Raw genomic sequence first — 18,495 nt, 5'->3', positions numbered from 1 at the left:
TTGGCAGCGCAGATGTTCAGCCAGATGTGTGAACTCGCAGTATGACGCGTGGCGCGAAACGGTACCAGGTACAGTTTCGTCGTCTTAAAAGTCTCTAAGGGATCTGAAGTCTTTAAAGTGACACCGAGTCATGATTCGTCCGCTCAGAGGCTTGTATTAAACTCAACGAATAACCCAACGTTACCGTATCCGTACACCTTCGTTTCGGATCTTTCCGATAAATTAACGGATAGATAGACGGAATTTCCGTGGACGAAAAACGGCTAGTGGATCTTGGCGCCATATTTCTGCAAGCATTGCATACATCACGTCGGTTGGTCACCGTGTGAACGAAGAGAGGTCAGTGCTATTCGCGAGTTTAATGTGTGAGGGAGAATTGAAACCGTTACATGCGTGACATCGGGGAGGGTGCGGAAAAAAACTGAATGTTTGATAAGTCGGGCTGTCGATATTTATTGCCGGGCATGGTCCTGGACTCGAGATAGAAGCGCACTCCGGACTCTTGCCTCGTTGTTAGCGCGATACGTTAGAGCGATGCGGACCGATAAGGAAATTAATGTTCAATGATATTGGTATAAATACCTAGACTACATAGAAGTCGGACCTTTTACTATTGCTGTACGATTCAACCGGTTTAACCAGCCGAGACAGTTCACTTACTTAATGAGCTAAAAGGCAACCGGTTGAAGTTGTTTACTTGTTAACGTAGTCAACATAGTTGACTGGTTAACCGGTTAAGCCAGAGTTAACTAGTCAACTACGAATTCACTAAGAAAATTGATGCTACGAACGAAGCATAGGGTTTATGAATTAAGGTTCCTAAATGAAATAAGTCTTGTCACAGTCTTGATATTTCAATTCGTAAAGAGGATCGTTTTACATGCTTGCTTGGCCAGTTACACGCCGGCTGATTAGTTGTTGTTAATTATGATACTAGTTAAATACGATGACCTGTTAGCTATTTCGATCGGTTAACCTCAAGTCAACTGCCCAAGTTAACCGTTTCAGCCGATTAAGTCAGTTAAATTGTACATGTTACTACTTATCAAAAATTCAAATAAAAGATTCTTGCATCACGTGTAGAAATTGGCGAAAAAAAGAAAACACCTTTTTCTCGGCGCCAAATCATTAAGACACTGATCGTTTTTATATACTTGGTGAGTGCCCGATGAGGCTGTGACCTTGAACAAGGCTAGATGAGGAGACACCCTGTATATAAGAGTGTTCAAAATATGCGGCGAGCCTTTAGCCGGGACGAGATTTTCGCGAACGGTTCATTTCAATCGCGTTGACGTTATCTTGTAGAATTAGAAGCAGGTCTCTACATTGGGGACGCTCATTTCCCCTGCTTGAAAAGTTCGATAGGATATGAAAGACTACGACACACTGTTCGAGAATATCACGTAACAGTAAACTATGAGAATACATTGTATCTGAATAGTTGATGTCGTATCGAACTCTTTAAGCGTGCTGTCTGATTCATATTATATCCTAAGTGAAACTGTTTGTATAGTACATCGTCATTTTGCGTGATACAGTTTGTGTGGTTGTGTACAAAAATGACCTCATCAATTCCGGATGATATTTCACCACCGATGCCTACGAGTAAAAAGTCGACGCAGTACCTTGCAGCCGTTTCATGTAAGTCCCAGACCTGAAATAGTAATTGTTTTTAAGTCACAAAATTTCATTATGTTTCTTAAGCGTTTATCACGTTCGAAATTTCACCCGCTATAATTATTTTGAAACTTGACAATTTTCTAAGATCCGAAAAAATATTAACATTCCCGCGTTGGCTTTAGAACATCTTCTTTCAATCTGTGAAATACACTAGGTTTTCACCTTCTGACCTCGAGACTACTTTAATCAAAGCAGATGAGGCTCTTTACTGATTGCTCGTGAAGTCAGGAGGCACGAATTCAAGTACAAGAACCATAGATCTACACCTAGAGAAAAAATTAGAAGCAATTTGTTTTAAGTATTTGTCTTAAGGCATTAGCATGTGGGTTTGGTCCAAAACACACTTCGATTTAAACAGTTTTTTACACGGGTATTAGAAGGACAAGGTCGGATTTTTACATACTGTTAGTACATAGTTTCTTAAGTTTTTTTTTTTTTTTTTAACTGGGAAATATCTATTGACAATGGACTTACTGTTAGCCTAAAAAAAAAACTCGGCTGCGGTGAGGTCAAACGGCGTGAATCGAATCTCAAAATTTATTCGTCTGATTGTGTTGAAATTTGGAGAGATTCTCGATAATAACATTCCCTGATTTAAAAAAAAAATTCATTGATTTGTTAATAATAAACGTTTAAAATTGAACTTCTTCTTTACTGGAATACCTTTTTCACGATTACAATTTTTTTTTGTAAAAACTGTCTGGTCACACAAAGAACATGTAATATTAAAGGATCCGTTCTTTCAAGTCAATCGGATGAAAAGATTTTGAGATTCGATCCACACCGTTAGCCCACATCGCGGCCGACTGTTTTTTTTTTTTCTTTTTTTTTAGACCAAATTCTTATGCTAGTGCCCTAATGTGGCCTGGTTTACTTAGAAACAGTCTTTGGACCACTCAAAGCATCATTTTAATTCTGGAGATTGGTTCTTATATCCAAGGTGTGAGGAATTAAAATTGAAGCCATACAAGGATGAATACAGACGGCAAAAGTGGTTCAAATTATTTTTCAACTCTTCTCCCGAATGGAAAGACAAATTGTTTAAGCCCCGAGAATAATGTGAACTTGACACCGTAACTTCACGTTTCAAGATCTTGTTAATAATTGCTGATCAATTTTTCACGAACGTCTATGTGCAGGCGTTATATGTATAACGTACGTAACACATGTTTGCCCAATGATGACTCGAGCCTAGTTGAACTGTTCCCCGATGCAAACTGAGCATCTGATTTGGCTTTATTAAACTGAGATCCGATTATATTCTTAGCAAAATTGGTCAAACTCTCTCGGGCTAATTTCTAAATAGATAGTTTCTGTGTTCAAGGATAACTCTCGAAATCGCTCAGTCTGATTTGTACGGTTTCCCGTCTTTAAACTCGTCTCCGTTTATCATCGATTGCCAATTAGATCGATTAACTCAACTTAATTCTATCATCTGCAATAAAAAGTAACTGATTAAAAAAGTTGATGCAATGGTGGACGGTTCATGACAAAATGTTTACTATTCACCGTCAGACTTCAGCGTTTCTAAACTCATACTTGTTTGGTAACGCAATGGTTCGAAGGGCACCGGTGATTAGTCGTAAATTCATACGTTACCAAATCTAGCCTCGGTTCGAATTCCTTGAATAAAATTAAATCGTAAACTTAAGGTAAAATGAAATGAGCAAGTATCCAAATGAATGATTATGCCCAACCTCAGCTACCCTGGCCGCCGTGACTGCTGCCAACTATATCGGCTGGTCATCCCCGGCACTTCCGCTCTACAATCAAAAGGATACTCTAGCTTTGAGTGACGACGAGAAGTCATGGGTCGGATCCTTGCTCGCGCTGGGTGCTCTTTTGGGTGCGATTCCTGCGGGATGGGTAGCCGACAAATTTGGAAGGAAGAAATCGATACTGATGATCGGTGTACCTTGTTTGCTTTTCTGGTTCATGATCGGATTTGCACCAAGCACGTTGTGGTAATTATTTAAAGATCCGTTTAAAATTTTTGCTATACGAGTTTGGATTAGTAGATTTGACACTCCCGGCCTACGGAAATCCTACATAATCAGCCGTACGGTCGCAAGTTGAATTTGACATAGTTTGACGTTATTGAAGTTGGGCTAGTTGAGGAAGAACGCCATTAATTCTCATTGCATTATTCTTCATCGATTCATTCCGAGTAACGTGAGCCCGTTCACTTTAAAATGGAATCATTGACTTAAAACGCCTTTATTTGAGCAAAGAAACACTTTTTGGATGATTTCGGGATGTTTTGGACGTGTTTCAGAAATTGAGTTTTTTTTTCCACGATTTGCGCTCTTCTCGCAACGTGAGGATAATTCTACAAAATAAATAGCGGCAATCGATTTGTCAAAGAATTTGACCGCTATTTCATATACTTGACAATTATTTAATACTCATTATATATCGAGAACATAATGAAACGAAAATCAACATTGTGCACTACAGTGTACCAAAAAGCGACTGGTTTAAAACGAACGCCTAACAAGGTGGATCCAGTATAGAGAGTTTCAGCGGTCTCGAATTGAAAACCAAATGTCGTGCAGTAATTAATTGGTGAATCGTTAATATAACTGGTATAATGTAATATTCATGTTGAAACAGGTTGTTCGTGGCTCGATTTTTGAGCGGAGTTGCAAACGGGGCAACGACAGTCATCGTTCCGATGTACGTTTCCGAAATCGCGGAGCCGGCTACTCGAGGTACGATTGGCTCGCTTTTCGAGCTCCAGATGGCGATTGGTCTTTCGCTGGGGTGGTTGACAGGTAGAATGACACCATTATACTTCGTACTATAGGCTGAAGGATATTTGCGTGCCATAATTTATTTCACTTTTCTCTCTGAAAGTCAACGCACGTGAAATGTGCAAAATTTTTCGCACCTTATTATTATATGGCAGAGTTAACTCAGTCAAGCAGAAATTACACTTATCGTTGGTAACGTGAAATTCGCATTTAACGCGAAGATCTTACGCCTCGATGAACAAATGGCTCAAGTCAATTCAGATGTCCTTAATTTTATCATACATTATTGATTCTCGTCTGTACATTACACGTGTCATTTTTTTCCGTAAGCTTACACCTGTTTCCATTTGTTCAGCAAACAATTATCATGTTTATCCCATTATTGAACTATAACTACGCGTGGCTGATTATATTATTATTCACAGGCATTTTATACCGCAGACTAATTTCAGACGCGTTTTGTTGGAGATTTATCAAGCTTGGAACCAATGGCACACTGTTTCACCAAGTCGTACTATCACGTTTCATTACGATCTATCTTTCTTTACTATCTTGTCTCTCGCTCCCTTTTTCAATTAACTACGAGTCCACTACGTCAATTTGTGAGGTGTTATGGCGTGGAAGCTGTGATTAAAATCTCGCGGTAAAGGGGTCTCGACTACTTTCGTTGTTTTCGTGGCATTTTTCCCGACTCTCAAAGCAGGGGACGCAACTGGTGGCAGAGACCAGAAAAATATCATTCTACGACGGTAAATGAGGTCACTTGGGGTAATAAATAAACCGAAACCATCACGAAAATCTCCAGTGCAGAGAGTCGCGTTGTAGTCGGAGCTGTTTCTTTTTTCTTCTCCTTGGACGGTGCACCTACCAACTGAATTTAAAAGAGATACGTTGTTAACAGGCCAAAAGATGAAACTCAAAGTCTTCGAAACGGAGAAATTACGATGGTTGAATCCTAATAGATTGGCAAAAGTCAAGTTGCAAAAGTTAGCGAAACTGGCTACCGAGCTTTTCGTGCTACCTAAATGTCCTTGTAGTTCCATTGATCAGTTCAGTCATGCCACATTTGAGCCAAACGAAGGTCACACCGATGGTTCAGTGTCCGATGATGTTAGTTAAGTCATCATATATTCGGAGTCAGATTTGGTGGAAACATTCGGGCTTACCGTGAAACTGTAAACTCTTTCGCGGATTTTAGTCGGTGTCAAAATTCAATATACACGAAGACGGGATCAGAAAGGTCAATGTACAAGCCTAGTAGGTGCGCAAGCCGACGAATATTCCGTATAGTTCACGACGGAAGAATCACAGCCAGAATTATGTGTGTGTTCAGACACATTCGCCTCATTTTTCTGCCGTAGCTGGAGACGAGATGGGATATAATGTAATTCTAATTGGAGTAGTTGCGAGTAATTGCGGTGCCTCGCGGTTAATGAAACCACGATTGATAATAAGTAATTAGGCGGCGAAGAATTTTTTCGCCACTTAAAAGTCAACACAAGTGCCGAATATCAAGCTTTCGCAAAACGACTGCAATCCACTCATTTCGCAGAAATGTGCAATATTCTACGTCAGAAAAAATGTTTTGAGGTATACGAGTTTCGTATGAGTGAGAATTTTAATTCGGTGAACGTTTTCGGACATTTACATAACAATAAGTCACAAAGTATGTATGGGGCATTCCGCGCCAAATCAAGCAATTATACCAACTCTAAAGGAGTACCCTGAGTTGTTTCTTATTTTTTTTGAGTGACTCTGTTTTACGTGCGACTATTGAAATCAACACGTTTTTGGCCGTAACATAAAAATTCTCGAAAAAGTTGTGTCAGTTATCAAAATTTTCAAGCCTTAACCAAAATTGGGCTGGCGTTCGCATCTGTTCTTTTTTCACATTTTTAAAGAAATAAAATTGAAAGAAATTATAACGAAGAGTCAGTTTAGTAAAGGCATTTACTCAAAGATTTTCGTACGTAACACCGGATTTTTAAGAATTTTGTCAGATTCTTATCGACTGATGAATTATTTGTAATTTTATCAATTTATGTTTGTCTTGAAGAATAAAAATCTCTTCAGAAGAATCTAAAAAAATTCTCAAATTCCGGGGTTGTGTATAAGAATGTCTGAGCGGTAACCCATAAAACACTAAGCATTGCTTCTAGTTTTTATCAATTTGTTTTTCTTGTAAAGCTCAAATAAGAGTAGATCCGAACGTAGGTCGACTTTAAGTCTAGCTGGAAAATTTTTATATCTAATATAAAATTCTTAAGACTTCTTAAGATTTTTAAATTACAAGCAAGAACATATTGCTTTCAAAAATCAAAAGCAAAACAGATTTCCTCAAAAAAATCTTACAAATTTCAGAGTACTCTTTCGGAGTTGGGATAATTGCACCAAATAATTTTGAATAAAATCAAAAATGGTGAGGGTCCGACATTGGTTGAGTTGGCGTGGAATGTCCCATACATGTAAATATAATTATATGGATGAGTGTTTCATAAATTTGCCTGAAAGAAAAAAGTAATTGCCAATTTTGCAGAATATGTGACGCAAATAAAATGTGAATTTCAATTGGATATTAGTGGTATGAGCGTGGGAACGATACAAGCCAAATATACATATATGCATTACTCGAGCCTGTTTTTTCTCAAACATTGTAAAAATAAATTTACCCATTTAACAGGTTTGATCGGGAATCTCAAATGGATAGCCATGACCTCAGCCACTATACCGGCCGCCCTGCTGCTGAGCTTCATCTTTATGCCGGAAACCCCGGTGTGGTTGATCGGCCAAAATCGTCGAAAGGACGCCGAGAGAGCGATGGAGAGACTCAGAGGTAGAGATTTCCCGTTTCAGCAGGAGCTTGCGCAGCTCGAGTTCAACAAAGAATCCCAGAGCAAGCAGAGGGCAGGATTTTCGGAGCTAAAGAATCACAAAAGGGCTGTCCTAATCTCCTTCGGTGAGTCTGGGAATTCCAATCACGAGCTGTGAGCTAGTTTGAAACTCTTCAATCCTCTTCCGCAGGACTTACGGCTCTCCAACAACTGTCCGGAATAAATGCGGTTGTTTTCTACGCCGAGGAGCTTTTCGTTGCCAAAGAATCGGTCCTCACCCCGACAGTCTGCGCTGCCATTATGGGCGTCGCTCAGGTTCTTGCGACAGTCGTATCCACGGTGCTGGCCGACAAAGCTGGCCGGAGAATCCTCCTCATGATCAGTACGGTCGTCATGGGTGTCTGCCTCATCGTCGTGGCAGTACATTTCCATTTTCAGGTCAGTTTTTGTTCGCTTTCACCACTCTCACCGAGTACATTAGTACCGAGTTTGGTGAAAGTCGAAGAAATAGCAATCCATTGAACAGTCGAACTCTTCAGCACTTACAGTTCAGTTACGTTGTGCGTACGTACAATGGCAATATACATGCTTCTTATATGATATAACACGATGGAATGTTCTTTACAAGCGAATCGATTTCCCTCGAGTAAACCGTAAATTCTTTCTCTCGGTGGAAATTTAATCACTGTCAAGGTTAAAAAAAGTACGAACCTGGTACTCCGCATTGGTATTACACTTAGTCCATAAACAGCATGTATCCCAATGAAATCCTTGTACAATGTTATGCGTTTTTCCTGATCAGGCTGGAGTACAAACGAAGGGTATTCCATGGGTGCCTCTGATATTCTTCACAATCTACATAAGCATGTACGCAATTGGATGTGGACCAGTACCTTGGATCATGGTGAACGAAGTGTCGCCGACGAACGTCGTGGGTACGATCAGTGCGTCAGCGGCGATGATCAATTGGTCGCTGACCTTCGTGGTTACCAAGGTTTTCATCAATCTACAGTTCACTATCGGTCTGCCCTTGACGTTCGGTATGTTCGCCTTGTTGTGCATGATCGGTACGATATTCGTCGCGGTCGTCGTACCGGAGACGAAGGGCAAGACGAAGGAGGAAATCCAGCTCCAACTTCATAAGATCAAGAAAGCACCGATGGATATCGCACCGATGGAAATCTATACTATCACTACCGAGCAGACTAGGCTGTGATCTGGGAACAATTGTCAGCGCATTTCGGATTTGCGAGATGTGATAGTTTTGGACGGAATGATAAAGAATAAAGGATAAATTCGACGTGTGGATGAAATGGCGCATCCCTCGTCCCTGACAGAATAGCACATTCAAGAATCTTAATAGAAACGAGAAACCCGATTGATTCTACTTTCACGTCGCTTTGACGGCGACCACTGCCATCCGAATGTTACTGCATCATCGTGGATTCTCATCAGTTTTTTTCACCTCAAGGCACACTGCAGCTTCCCGAGAGAATTCGGAAACTGAGTTTTAACTTGAGTCGTTACTCAACCACAAGCTTCACTCTTCTATTTTCGTTAGCAAATCTCGTCACTTTCCATTTAACCTGTCCTACTAACCGAAATCTCAATTTGTGTCAAGTTTAATTGACAAGATTTTTCACGTTATTTTTTACCCATTGAATCACCTTATTACAATAGAATAAAATGTCATCCAATTACCTGAAGTCATCACTTCATTGCTGACTCTCAGTTTTGAAAAAACAAAAATATCACGGTGGTAGATGCGGATCCTAAGCGAGTCGGTAAAGATCCATAGTTGATTGGAACTTCCAGCTTGTAATTTTGATTATCGACAATTTCGATGTCGACTTACTTTTCATGGTACTCGCACAAGGGAAAGTGGGACAAAACTGACTCTCTACCTGTAAAAAAAACAAATCGTTTAAAAAATTTTCCAGCTACCGATATGAGAATATTCTGTTGCTGAAACTAAATTTCACTTGATCTCACAAAATCCTGCGTTGCCTTGACAAAAACTACTCAATTTCTCAGTGTTTCGTTTCGCATAATTTTCTACCGTGATACCATCTTGCCCCGCTTTCTCGTATAAATAGGTGTGCGTACATGTGCTATATTTTGGATTTTAGAAGAGGCGTAGCTTATATATTGTATGTATACATATATTATAGGTGTATGTGTCATCCAGTTTTTAACAGTTGGCGTGTAGTTATATCTCGAAAATACATCGCACTATCATTGTGACTCGCAAATATTATTGACCGTTTCATTCGCGTGCTAATTGGTTGCATAAATATTTTTGCGTAGTTTGAAAACTTCATATCTATACACTTACCACGCTTCGAATCATAGCATTCCATTACCAGTCAGTTCAAAGTTTTCGAGAAGGCAAAAAAACTTTTGCACTACGTATTTGAGTTTTACGAGTGAAATATACCGCGCGAACACTTTGTGCGGAATTATGTTTAATCTCAGAATAAGAGTGAAATAATTCAGTTTAATTACACCTTGTGAATTAATCGATAACTCTAATGGGCGAACATGGGTGTTTTAGCCAACGAAAAATTTAGTTGGTTCACATTAATTTATAATGCTCAATAATTCTCTTGTTTATTCTTATTATCATTGTTGTTGTTGTTGTTATTATTATTATTAATATTATTATTCCTTTGTCAACATATTGCAGACGTACCTGTAAGTTAATAATGACAAAGTTAGTTTCTTTTGGCCTGTGCTCTGACCATTTTACATTCTCTGTATACATATTTACGATATAATTGAAGAACGTACTTTATTTATTCCTTACATAATGTATAACTTGATGCACCAATCAGGATATCCTGTTTCCGTGGACGAAACATTTAAATAGTAAAGAAGCGTTCAATTTGTATTTACATTAATTAATAGTTAACAACAAGTATTATTCATTCATATTTTTTTTTTTCTTGAATTTGATTTAAGCGCTAAGCCCCTTGACGATATTCGTCACACGATGTGTCTTACGATTCGATCGATATTTTATATACGCATACATACGTATAGATATACGGTCTATACATTACGAGTAGATTTCATTTTTTCTCTTTGACAGATGAAATAAACGTGAAAATGTACAATTTCTTAATGATTATGTGCATGAGTATGCGACTGGCTGACTTATATTTATACGCGTAAGTATTTCTTATATTTGTTCATAGACTCGATATAAACGTGCTTTGATTGTTTTTTTTTTCTTTTTTTTTTTTTTAATCGAATTTTTCTTATCGCGCGTATTATATCAATATGATGTACCGATGTGTACCTTGACTAGAATTATTTGTCAGTTATAAATGGAATATCATTCTGTTCCACGTTGAATGATTACGTGATTTTTATTTTCTTAGGCCAGTGCTCTGGCGCGCCAACGTCGTCGAAAGAGTTTTCCGTAGAAGAAAAGCTTAGTTTACGTCGTAGGGCTGACAATATCCTGCTTTCCAAATTAATGTTAGTTTTTCGTGAAATATTTTCTCGGAAGAATATAATATGCGGTATAAAGTGAATGTGAAAAAAAAAATAAAAATATATACGAGTACCAAAATAGAAGTGACTTAAATTGGATGAAGGACTTCTTGCGAACTATGGAGAGGCAGAAAAAGTAAAACGCGTAACTAACCAACAATATGAAATATGTATCCGACGCGTATAGAACCGCGATCTTTGAGAATGTCCCTTTTCAAATTGGATACCTTGAAAAAAAGACTCACAAGAGAAAAACCGAATTGACACTAATGTGAATAAGGTTGAACCGCGAGACTTAAGGCAGCCCTCTAGCCCCGCAAAGAGTTGCCCTATCGTCTCTCTTGCAGTTGCACCGAACTTTTTCACGAAATTATTACCCTGGAAGTCCTTGGATTGAAAGCCACCCTCTGCGCGCCAGACCTGACTTGCTACAGTCACCTGGAGTCGCTTTGCGAATGCGCGTTGTGATCCGAACCCGGATCAGGATCGGAATCCTCAATTGAGACGCCGTGATGAGGCGTCCTCACCGAATAGCTAGGACTTCGATCGCATCTGAAATTGAAACGTGTAAATTTCTTATTCTAGCGCGCTCCGCGTGTCGTCAGATTCTCATTTGAATCGTTAAATGACTCGATGCTCCTTAGGGTCAAATTTATACAAATTCTTGCAGAAGGCACGGTGAATAAATTATCTTAATTTTAAAAAACCTGTATCGGGAGAAATATTACTGTCAGGAAATGTCATAAAACGTCCAATAAACTTCGTAAAACTAGACTCGCGTAATTGATGCGTTTATTCACGAAAGATTTTTTCACGTTTGCGAAAATTATTTTCAACGGTGGAATAGTAGGTACCTACATAATTGTGGGCAGGAAGAAAGCCAGAAAATTATGTTCGAAACTGGAATCCGCGCTACAAGTAGGCAACCGATTTCTTCACCGCCTCGGTACGCGGTTGTAAATCTCCACGAGAAATGAGTAATTTGAGTAATGCACAGTAGGAAATATAGCTTATATGCTCCGCGTTGCATCGCTACTGAGATTTACTGCTGTAAAGAAATCCCATTCTCGGTCGTCACGTCTGGTCTGCGGCATTCTTACGTACCTACCAGGCGTTGGATGGATGAAAGAAAGAAGGAAGGAAGCAAGAAAGGAAGGAAGGAAGGAAGGAAGGAAGGAAGGAAGGAAGGAAGGAAGGAGGAGGAGAATAAAAACGGGCACCCACACACAACATCGTACAAAAGATGCAAGTACGCGGAAGGCATTTACATCAGGAACATCACGAGTAAAGATACGAGAGGGTTATTACCGCAATGTTGGGTAATATCGTTCTCCTGCACTGCGTCTTACACACCTTAGCGGGTACGTTATGCGTCGCGGACAGACGTGATACATTGTAGGCGTATGTGCTATCACTTTCCAGACATTATGATACGGACGCGATGTGCCAACGACGCTATTCTACCTCAACAATCTCCTCAACAAACTTCCGGCAGATGCATGCAGGCGCGAAAATGATTCTATAAACGATTTTTATTGCCGGACATGACGAGGCTTGCGAAAAGCTCCGCTGACCAATCTTCAAAGCGGTTCTCTCGTACTTAGTGCGAACATCTCTGAGCTTTTAACGCGAAGGCTGTGATCATGGTCACTTGATTAATGCGCGTTCGCGGAATTGGCTTGCAAAAATTGTAGTGAAAAACAGAAGTCTCGATTAAACTTGGCTCGTAGATATTTACTAACGGAGTATACATCACTGCACCTACAACTCGCCTATGTCTCTGGATCGCGTGATTGCGAATAATAAATTGCGGATTTGATAAGTATCGGGAGAAACTTCAGGCAGCAATGAACCACCGGGAATAATCAATGTTCCGTTGGGCGTCTCGGTGCAGATGGCTTGCTTCGATTCGACCAAGGATTTCTCCACCTTTTTCTTTCAGCTGGAGAAAACAGGCGTAAAGTTGTGCTTTGGGATGAACTTACCGGGTCGCTAATTGACTCCCGTCGCTGCCACGTCTGAGGGTGTTGGCTCTCCTTTTGCAGAAGCACTTGCATATTATCCTCTTGAAGGCGAACCGGAAGTCCTTGCTGAACAAGGCGTATATGCAGGGGTTTATGGCGGAGTTGCAGTAGCCAAGCCAGAATAGGACGCTGAAGACCGTCGGGTGTATGCAATTCGGGCAGAACGCTCGCACCAGGTACATTGTGAAAAATGGAAGCCAGCAGAGGACGAATCCGCCGACGATGATGCCCAGGGTCTTGGCGGCCTTTGTCTCCATTCGGAACCTCTTCACCTTTTGGAGGAAGGTGGACAGCCGACGAGGAAGAAAGACAGAAAATAAGATAATAACCAGACCTTCGACTCTGATTTCTACTTGCGTTGTACATCGATGTATAGTTGACTGTCTGGATACTCTTGATTTTTGAATAACAAAATACGCATTTCACTTTCCCTTTGACTGGTCAACCTTTTATGAGCTTAAAAAGCGCGACGCCTTTGTGCGGAATTGCTTCGAATGTTTTAGCAATGTTCTGAATGTTTTTTTCTTCATTTTACGGAAGTTGTTAAACGCAGAAATATGTGATATGTATTGATCTTGGGTGTCCTCGTAATTAACCTCAGGCAGTATCGCCGGTTTCCTTTTTTTATAAATGTTGCGTGAGTAATTATCATAATTGTACTTCAAAACGGCTCAAGTAAATAAATAAAACTCGTAACAAATGTGACGATAATTCATCGTGGCGTTATTCCCTGGGTATCCGTTACAATGCGGAAAATTGAGTTATTTGTTTGTTGCCCGAAAAAGACGAAATTGGAACTTGGTCAAATTTTTCTACAGAAAAAGCAAGATGAAGCTTGCCGCGTCAACTTCTCTGTATTGCAAACAATACAAACAACACTCAACCCAATGTTTTTCTATGTTTTTCTGTTTGAAAAAATATGAACGGGAACAAGTGAAAGCTTCAAGAAAATGAGCACATGCATGAGTTAGACACGTAATGACAGAGAGTACGATAACAGAGTTGCATCGTTTTATGCACCCTACAGTAAAATACACAAATGCAATCTCACGACGAGATTGAACTCTGTAGTTTATAAACCTCGGGTGATACATGTCTGAAACGTATTTTCGTCCAGAGCGATCGAATCGGCCGTTCCGTCAATGTCACTACCTCGGTTAAAACGTCAAACGGTGCCTCTCGAATTGAATTACAACGCCAAGTGCTCACTGTCCGGACATTTGTTACCATGCGGTAAAAATAACGGTGCGGTGTTGAAAAAATTTCCCCGATCTTGACTCTTGCTTTGAAATAAACCTTAAAAATGCCTCCTATCTTTGGCACGATGACGTTGTAGGACCGAACACCATATTTCGCGTGTAAAAAAAAAAAGAGAATCCAATAAATCAAGGAGGACTGCAAGACGTCAAGATGCACCACATTCTTCTCCCACACCAGCGAAGTTCATAACCCCGTTCACAAGATAGCGAGGAGATGGATAAGAAATGGATGAGAGTGAGTTACTGCAACGATGTTTTCTCACCTGAGCTTTTATGTTCCTCTTCCCCATCTTCGGCACTCTGCAGGGTTTATCGTCGACACCAGGAGCCAGTTCGCGAAGGGATGCATCGTCGCCAGTAACTTGGCTCTCGCAGCTGCTTCGTCGGCTCTGTCTCCTGGTACTTCCTACCCTGTTCACACCCCCCACCTGACAAGTGAAAAGCACAACTACTGGGTTATAGAGAAAGCTAGATGCCGAGTAGATCTGGTGGCACTATGACGCAAATGACGTGTTTTCACCCGAGCCCAGCTCGAGTCGTTCGGACTCTGTTGGATTTCCACAAGTTCATTTATACCTTGAGGTGAGCGGCTCTGGGACTCGGGCACAGCTGCGTTTGGGTCTGCCCGTTGCTGTAGTGCACCGACATCTGCGAACACCTTGACGGTGTGCGTTCCAAGGTGTTGCATTTAGTGTTGAGAGTATCAGTGCTCGGGTAGGAAACTGATATCTTGATCTTTTCTTTCCGCACAGAGCTGCGACCTGACTCCGGGCTCCTGGGACTCCCGTTGTTGCTGCCGTTGTGAAGGCTTCCGCGACCTCTGTGGATCCTCAATGTCAGTCTCTGCTCGTCGAACCTTGATCGGGGAGAATCGGAGAACCAGATTGAGGACCAATCAGGCGTTGCCCGGTGTTAATTAAAACGCGTCAAAGAGACGAGCGTGTCGCGTTAGTCCGCTGATCGTGGTTAACCGAACATTTATTTTTTATTTTATTTTTTTCATCCCTCGGCAAGATCAAAGGCTCGTTCCGTGTTTGCGTCTATTGATGGATACAACGGCCAGCCATTGACACGGATATCCCAAATTGCACGCGGTGCTCTATGAATGCGAACCAGTGACTCGAGTCAAATTGCAGTCAAATCGCTGATTTCGATTTCCATTGGTTCATTTGAAAAGCGACGTAGATACCATGGGGTCTTCACTGATTCATGTTTACAGAGGACGGGTGTAATTTGCGATAGGATGAGAATGTTTGCTTACATCGGAGAACAACACAACTTCTCCACATTTCAATGCTTACCGTGAGCCGAGCATTTTCGAGCCCTTTGTAGTTCGAAATCCTTGATTGATCGCCTTCGTCGTCGACACAGCAGCGTTGTATATTCGCCAGTAGAAGAAGAGCATAACCAGCATTGGGATGTAGAAGGAACCGAGTGCGCTACGCAAATCAAAAATTAAAATTTCATATTTGCAATCGTATCGATAATCATTCAATGACGGAGAATAAAATGTGATTTTACGAATCGGATCGCGGTTGATGGTATATTAGAAATTGGTATCATTTGGATGGGTGGTTACAAACGCATGGCAACCGAACTCGACACCGAATTTAGGAAATACAGGATACGTTTCAGACGATGAAAAACACCGAAATAAGAGCAGATCCGTATATTATATCTCGTTTAACTACGTTTAACTTATTGCCAGGGTTGTATCTACGAAAATTATCATGCAATTAGCTGATATATTTTGCAGCGTCAAAAATTTCGTGCCGTTGAATACATCAGATGAAATTAAAACGCCGATTTTAAGTAAGCATTTAATGATTCGCATTAAAGAGAAAAATATTCATTCGCACGTTTGTTCATTTTAATTGCCATCATGAATCCCGGAGTTTATCATTCGCTCCTTTATTTGCATCATAAAACTGGGAAGACCAATAGAATCTGCAACTACCGTGCATTACAAAGATGACTACGGAGTGAGGAATTTTACGAACCGATATAACGAGAAAGAAAGCGAAGTAAAAAGTGCGAGGTGAAAAAATCAACACAACTTTATGTGGGTAAAGACTTTATAGCCGTGTGCGAAATCCTTGGATCGCTTGTCGAAACTTTAAGTGATTTCAAAACAAGATCACACCGCCCCGGACCCTCATGCTAATTCGAAAATAGTCGTCACCTCTTCTTTCCAAGGGTGGCGAAAACTTTTTTCCATTATTTTATTTTCCTTTCAACTTCCCTTTTTCTCTCGCTCCTCTCCTCGTCATTCTCTCTCACTTACTGCACGGTAGTTGTTATACACCGAGCGTAGCTGTCCCGGCCAGGCTTTTCTCAATGTTTGAAAACACTTCCGACACAACACAGGACGTGTGGACACACATGAGCGTGGCATCTGGGTAAGTACGTAGATGCGCGGTTTTTGCGACTGTCCTTTGAAATTCGCCTCAACTTCTATCATCGCGCGTACGTATACCGTGCAATATATCCAGTCGTATGTGGTAAAGGCGAAGGTATTTTTATCACCGTGGGTCTTTGCGGAGGGTATGCATTAGATTGACTGCAAAGTACACGTACGCAACTTTCTCATCTAGTAAACTCCGGATATTACATGTCAGGCCTGAAAATTATCAAACAAATTGCGATGACCGTACATCGCGTCGAATGAATTATTCAGACACCGTGCCTCGCGGACCTTTGAGCATTGCAGCTTCGTTACAATTTTCGAGCATGACATCGTTATACGGAGGCTTCAAGATTCCTCGTTACCAAAATTTGCGGACACTTTATGACCGAGTACGAATTTCACCAACGTCATGGATAATTAATGGCTTCAACAGTGTCGACTCACCTGTATACGACGTACCCGGCATCATTGGTGAGTTCGCATATCCAGGGACAGGGAGCGACCGGAATAAAAATTGTGGTCATATTGAAGGGTCCGGTTTGCGACAGAGTCGTGTTGTAGGGTGCGTGTACCTGGGATGGAAAACGAGAAGAGTTAAAGTGGAGAAAATGATAGGCTCACTTTTATTCTCTTTCAGGTATAACTTAAGCATACCCAAGAGTCAAGTAACCGAAACACAAAATCCCACGTGTTACTATCGTGATCGGGATAACAGCAGCGGTATTATCGCGTGCCGTTGGTTTTACGCCGTGATTCCATTGCTCGCTCGCTTATTGTCAGAGTCACGTTTGCTGCGGCAATTGGTGTAATTGGATTTCAAGTAATTGAGGCGACAAATTTGAAACGAAATGAATTGACTGATGAATAGACGCGTAACAACTTGGATCCCTCTTATTGACACGTCCCACATCGTGTCTTCGAGTAATTCAGACCTTTGTATCTTTTGTTCAGAATTGTATCGTACAAATTAGCAGCCCCCAAGTTGGTATATAGTTGTATATATAAGTATATGTATGTGTCTGTGTGTACATGTACACGTAGATGACAAAATTTCAACGAAGTTACGTGAAATCCGATTGTTGGTAATTAGGACGTTGTAAACGTGGAACACGATTTCGTCATTCCTGGATATTAAGTTACAATCGCAACGCTCAATGTGGGTGTAATTGATAATTGCACCAATTCGCTATTCATACCTTTGTGCGCAGAACAATTATTTCTAGTTCATTTTACAACTTTAATTGTTCCAAAGTAATTTTCTACCGGCTGTTTTGCAGTTGTAACAGAAAAAGTATAATCGCCCGGGAATTTAGACCAACTGCTCCGTCGAACTGTGTCACGTTAGTTTTAACGCGTTTTTTATACATCCGCAATGGGGTAAGAAGATAATTGATCAAGTTTAATTATACCTCTTTGTCTTTCCAGCCCACGAGAGGAGGGAAACATATCACGAAGCTCAGGACCCAGACAGTCGCCACAAGAAGTCGAGCCCTCTTTGGTGACATGATCTGCGTTTAAAACCACATATCAACAATTCCTCGTTGCGGAACAAAGATTAATTGTTACGTTCATAGAAAAGTTGCCGCGTTGAATGTTACTCGAAATTTTCAATGCTCGTAATTACGTAATAGCTTAAGTGTAAAATGAAGACAACTGTCAACTCGAAGATTGTTAGGAATTTTTTAATTCACCTGAGCGTAATCACGGGGTTTCTGAAATTATTGAGTAATTCTCAGGTGATTAAGAGAAGAAAAATGCGTGAGTCAATTCTTGAAATTCACAGTATCAGGCTTATAAATAGAGTAAATAACAATTTTTTAACACTCTTCAATTTATTGTCCGTTTGATGAATTGACTTTGGGGTAACTTGGCGTGAAATCGAATTTAGTGATTTTGATCGTGACTGATCCGAAAGAATCCGGGACCCGTAATATCGATGAAGTTATTTCACCTCGTTATAGTCTGGCGCATGCATATTCAGTCCACGTTATCGATAACGCGCCTCTATTTTAGGTTCTATATTAGCGGAATGAATATATTGAT

The 18,495-nt window shown here is 40.6% G+C and overlaps 2 protein-coding genes across 9 annotated transcripts in view; one reads left to right on the top strand and one right to left on the bottom strand.

Moving 5' to 3' along the window:
- Positions 1–51: 51 nt before the first annotated feature.
- On the top strand, positions 52–9,644 carry LOC124174397 (facilitated trehalose transporter Tret1-like). 3 transcript variants are annotated; one of them, XM_046553528.1, is made up of 7 exons: positions 52–339; positions 1,539–1,641; positions 3,383–3,644; positions 4,294–4,454; positions 7,114–7,389; positions 7,455–7,702; positions 8,067–9,644. In XM_046553528.1, exons 2-7 carry the CDS (start codon positions 1,560–1,562, stop codon positions 8,478–8,480), a joined length of 1,443 nt encoding a protein of 480 aa, XP_046409484.1. In that variant the 5' UTR covers positions 52–339; positions 1,539–1,559; the 3' UTR covers positions 8,481–9,644. The 3 variants fall into 3 exon arrangements, with proteins under 3 accessions (XP_046409484.1, XP_046409483.1, XP_046409482.1); XM_046553527.1 differs by having other exon boundaries at positions 1,514–1,641; XM_046553526.1 differs by lacking the exon at positions 52–339 and adding an exon at positions 394–408 and having other exon boundaries at positions 1,514–1,641.
- Positions 9,645–10,029: 385 nt separating this feature from the next.
- LOC124174396 (octopamine receptor Oamb) overlaps positions 10,030–18,495 on the bottom strand; it is a 112,926-nt gene continuing 104,460 nt past the window's right edge. For 5 of the 6 annotated variants that reach the window (XM_046553522.1, XM_046553521.1, XM_046553519.1 and 2 more), the window contains 7 exons: positions 17,862–17,960; positions 16,897–17,024; positions 15,347–15,484; positions 14,622–14,901; positions 14,309–14,473; positions 12,748–13,058; positions 10,030–11,314 (listed from right to left, as the gene is read on the bottom strand). In XM_046553522.1, coding sequence (XP_046409478.1) covers positions 11,197–11,314; positions 12,748–13,058; positions 14,309–14,473; positions 14,622–14,901; positions 15,347–15,484; positions 16,897–17,024; positions 17,862–17,960 — 1,239 coding nt within the window. In that variant the 3' untranslated portion in view covers positions 10,030–11,196. The remainder of the gene's footprint in view (positions 11,315–12,747; positions 13,059–14,308; positions 14,474–14,621; positions 14,902–15,346; positions 15,485–16,896; positions 17,025–17,861; positions 17,961–18,495) is intronic. The other variant, XM_046553524.1, reaches the window with a different exon arrangement.

The sequence above is a fragment of the Neodiprion fabricii genome, chromosome 1 (genome assembly GCF_021155785.1).
Source record: "Neodiprion fabricii isolate iyNeoFabr1 chromosome 1, iyNeoFabr1.1, whole genome shotgun sequence".
Lineage (NCBI taxonomy): Eukaryota > Metazoa > Arthropoda > Insecta > Hymenoptera > Diprionidae > Neodiprion > Neodiprion fabricii.
Note: the sequence above shows the minus strand (reverse complement) of the source record. Positions and strands in the feature narration are given on the sequence as shown.

Coding starts and splice junctions, on each gene's coding strand:
- LOC124174397 (XM_046553528.1), top strand. CDS start 1,560: ATGACCTCATCAATTCCGGATGATATTTCACCACCGATGCCTACGAGT. Junction 3,645..4,293: donor TTTGCACCAAGCACGTTGTG/GTAATTATTTAA, acceptor ATGTTGAAACAG/GTTGTTCGTGGCTCGATTTT. Junction 4,455..7,113: donor TTCGCTGGGGTGGTTGACAG/GTAGAATGACAC, acceptor CCCATTTAACAG/GTTTGATCGGGAATCTCAAA.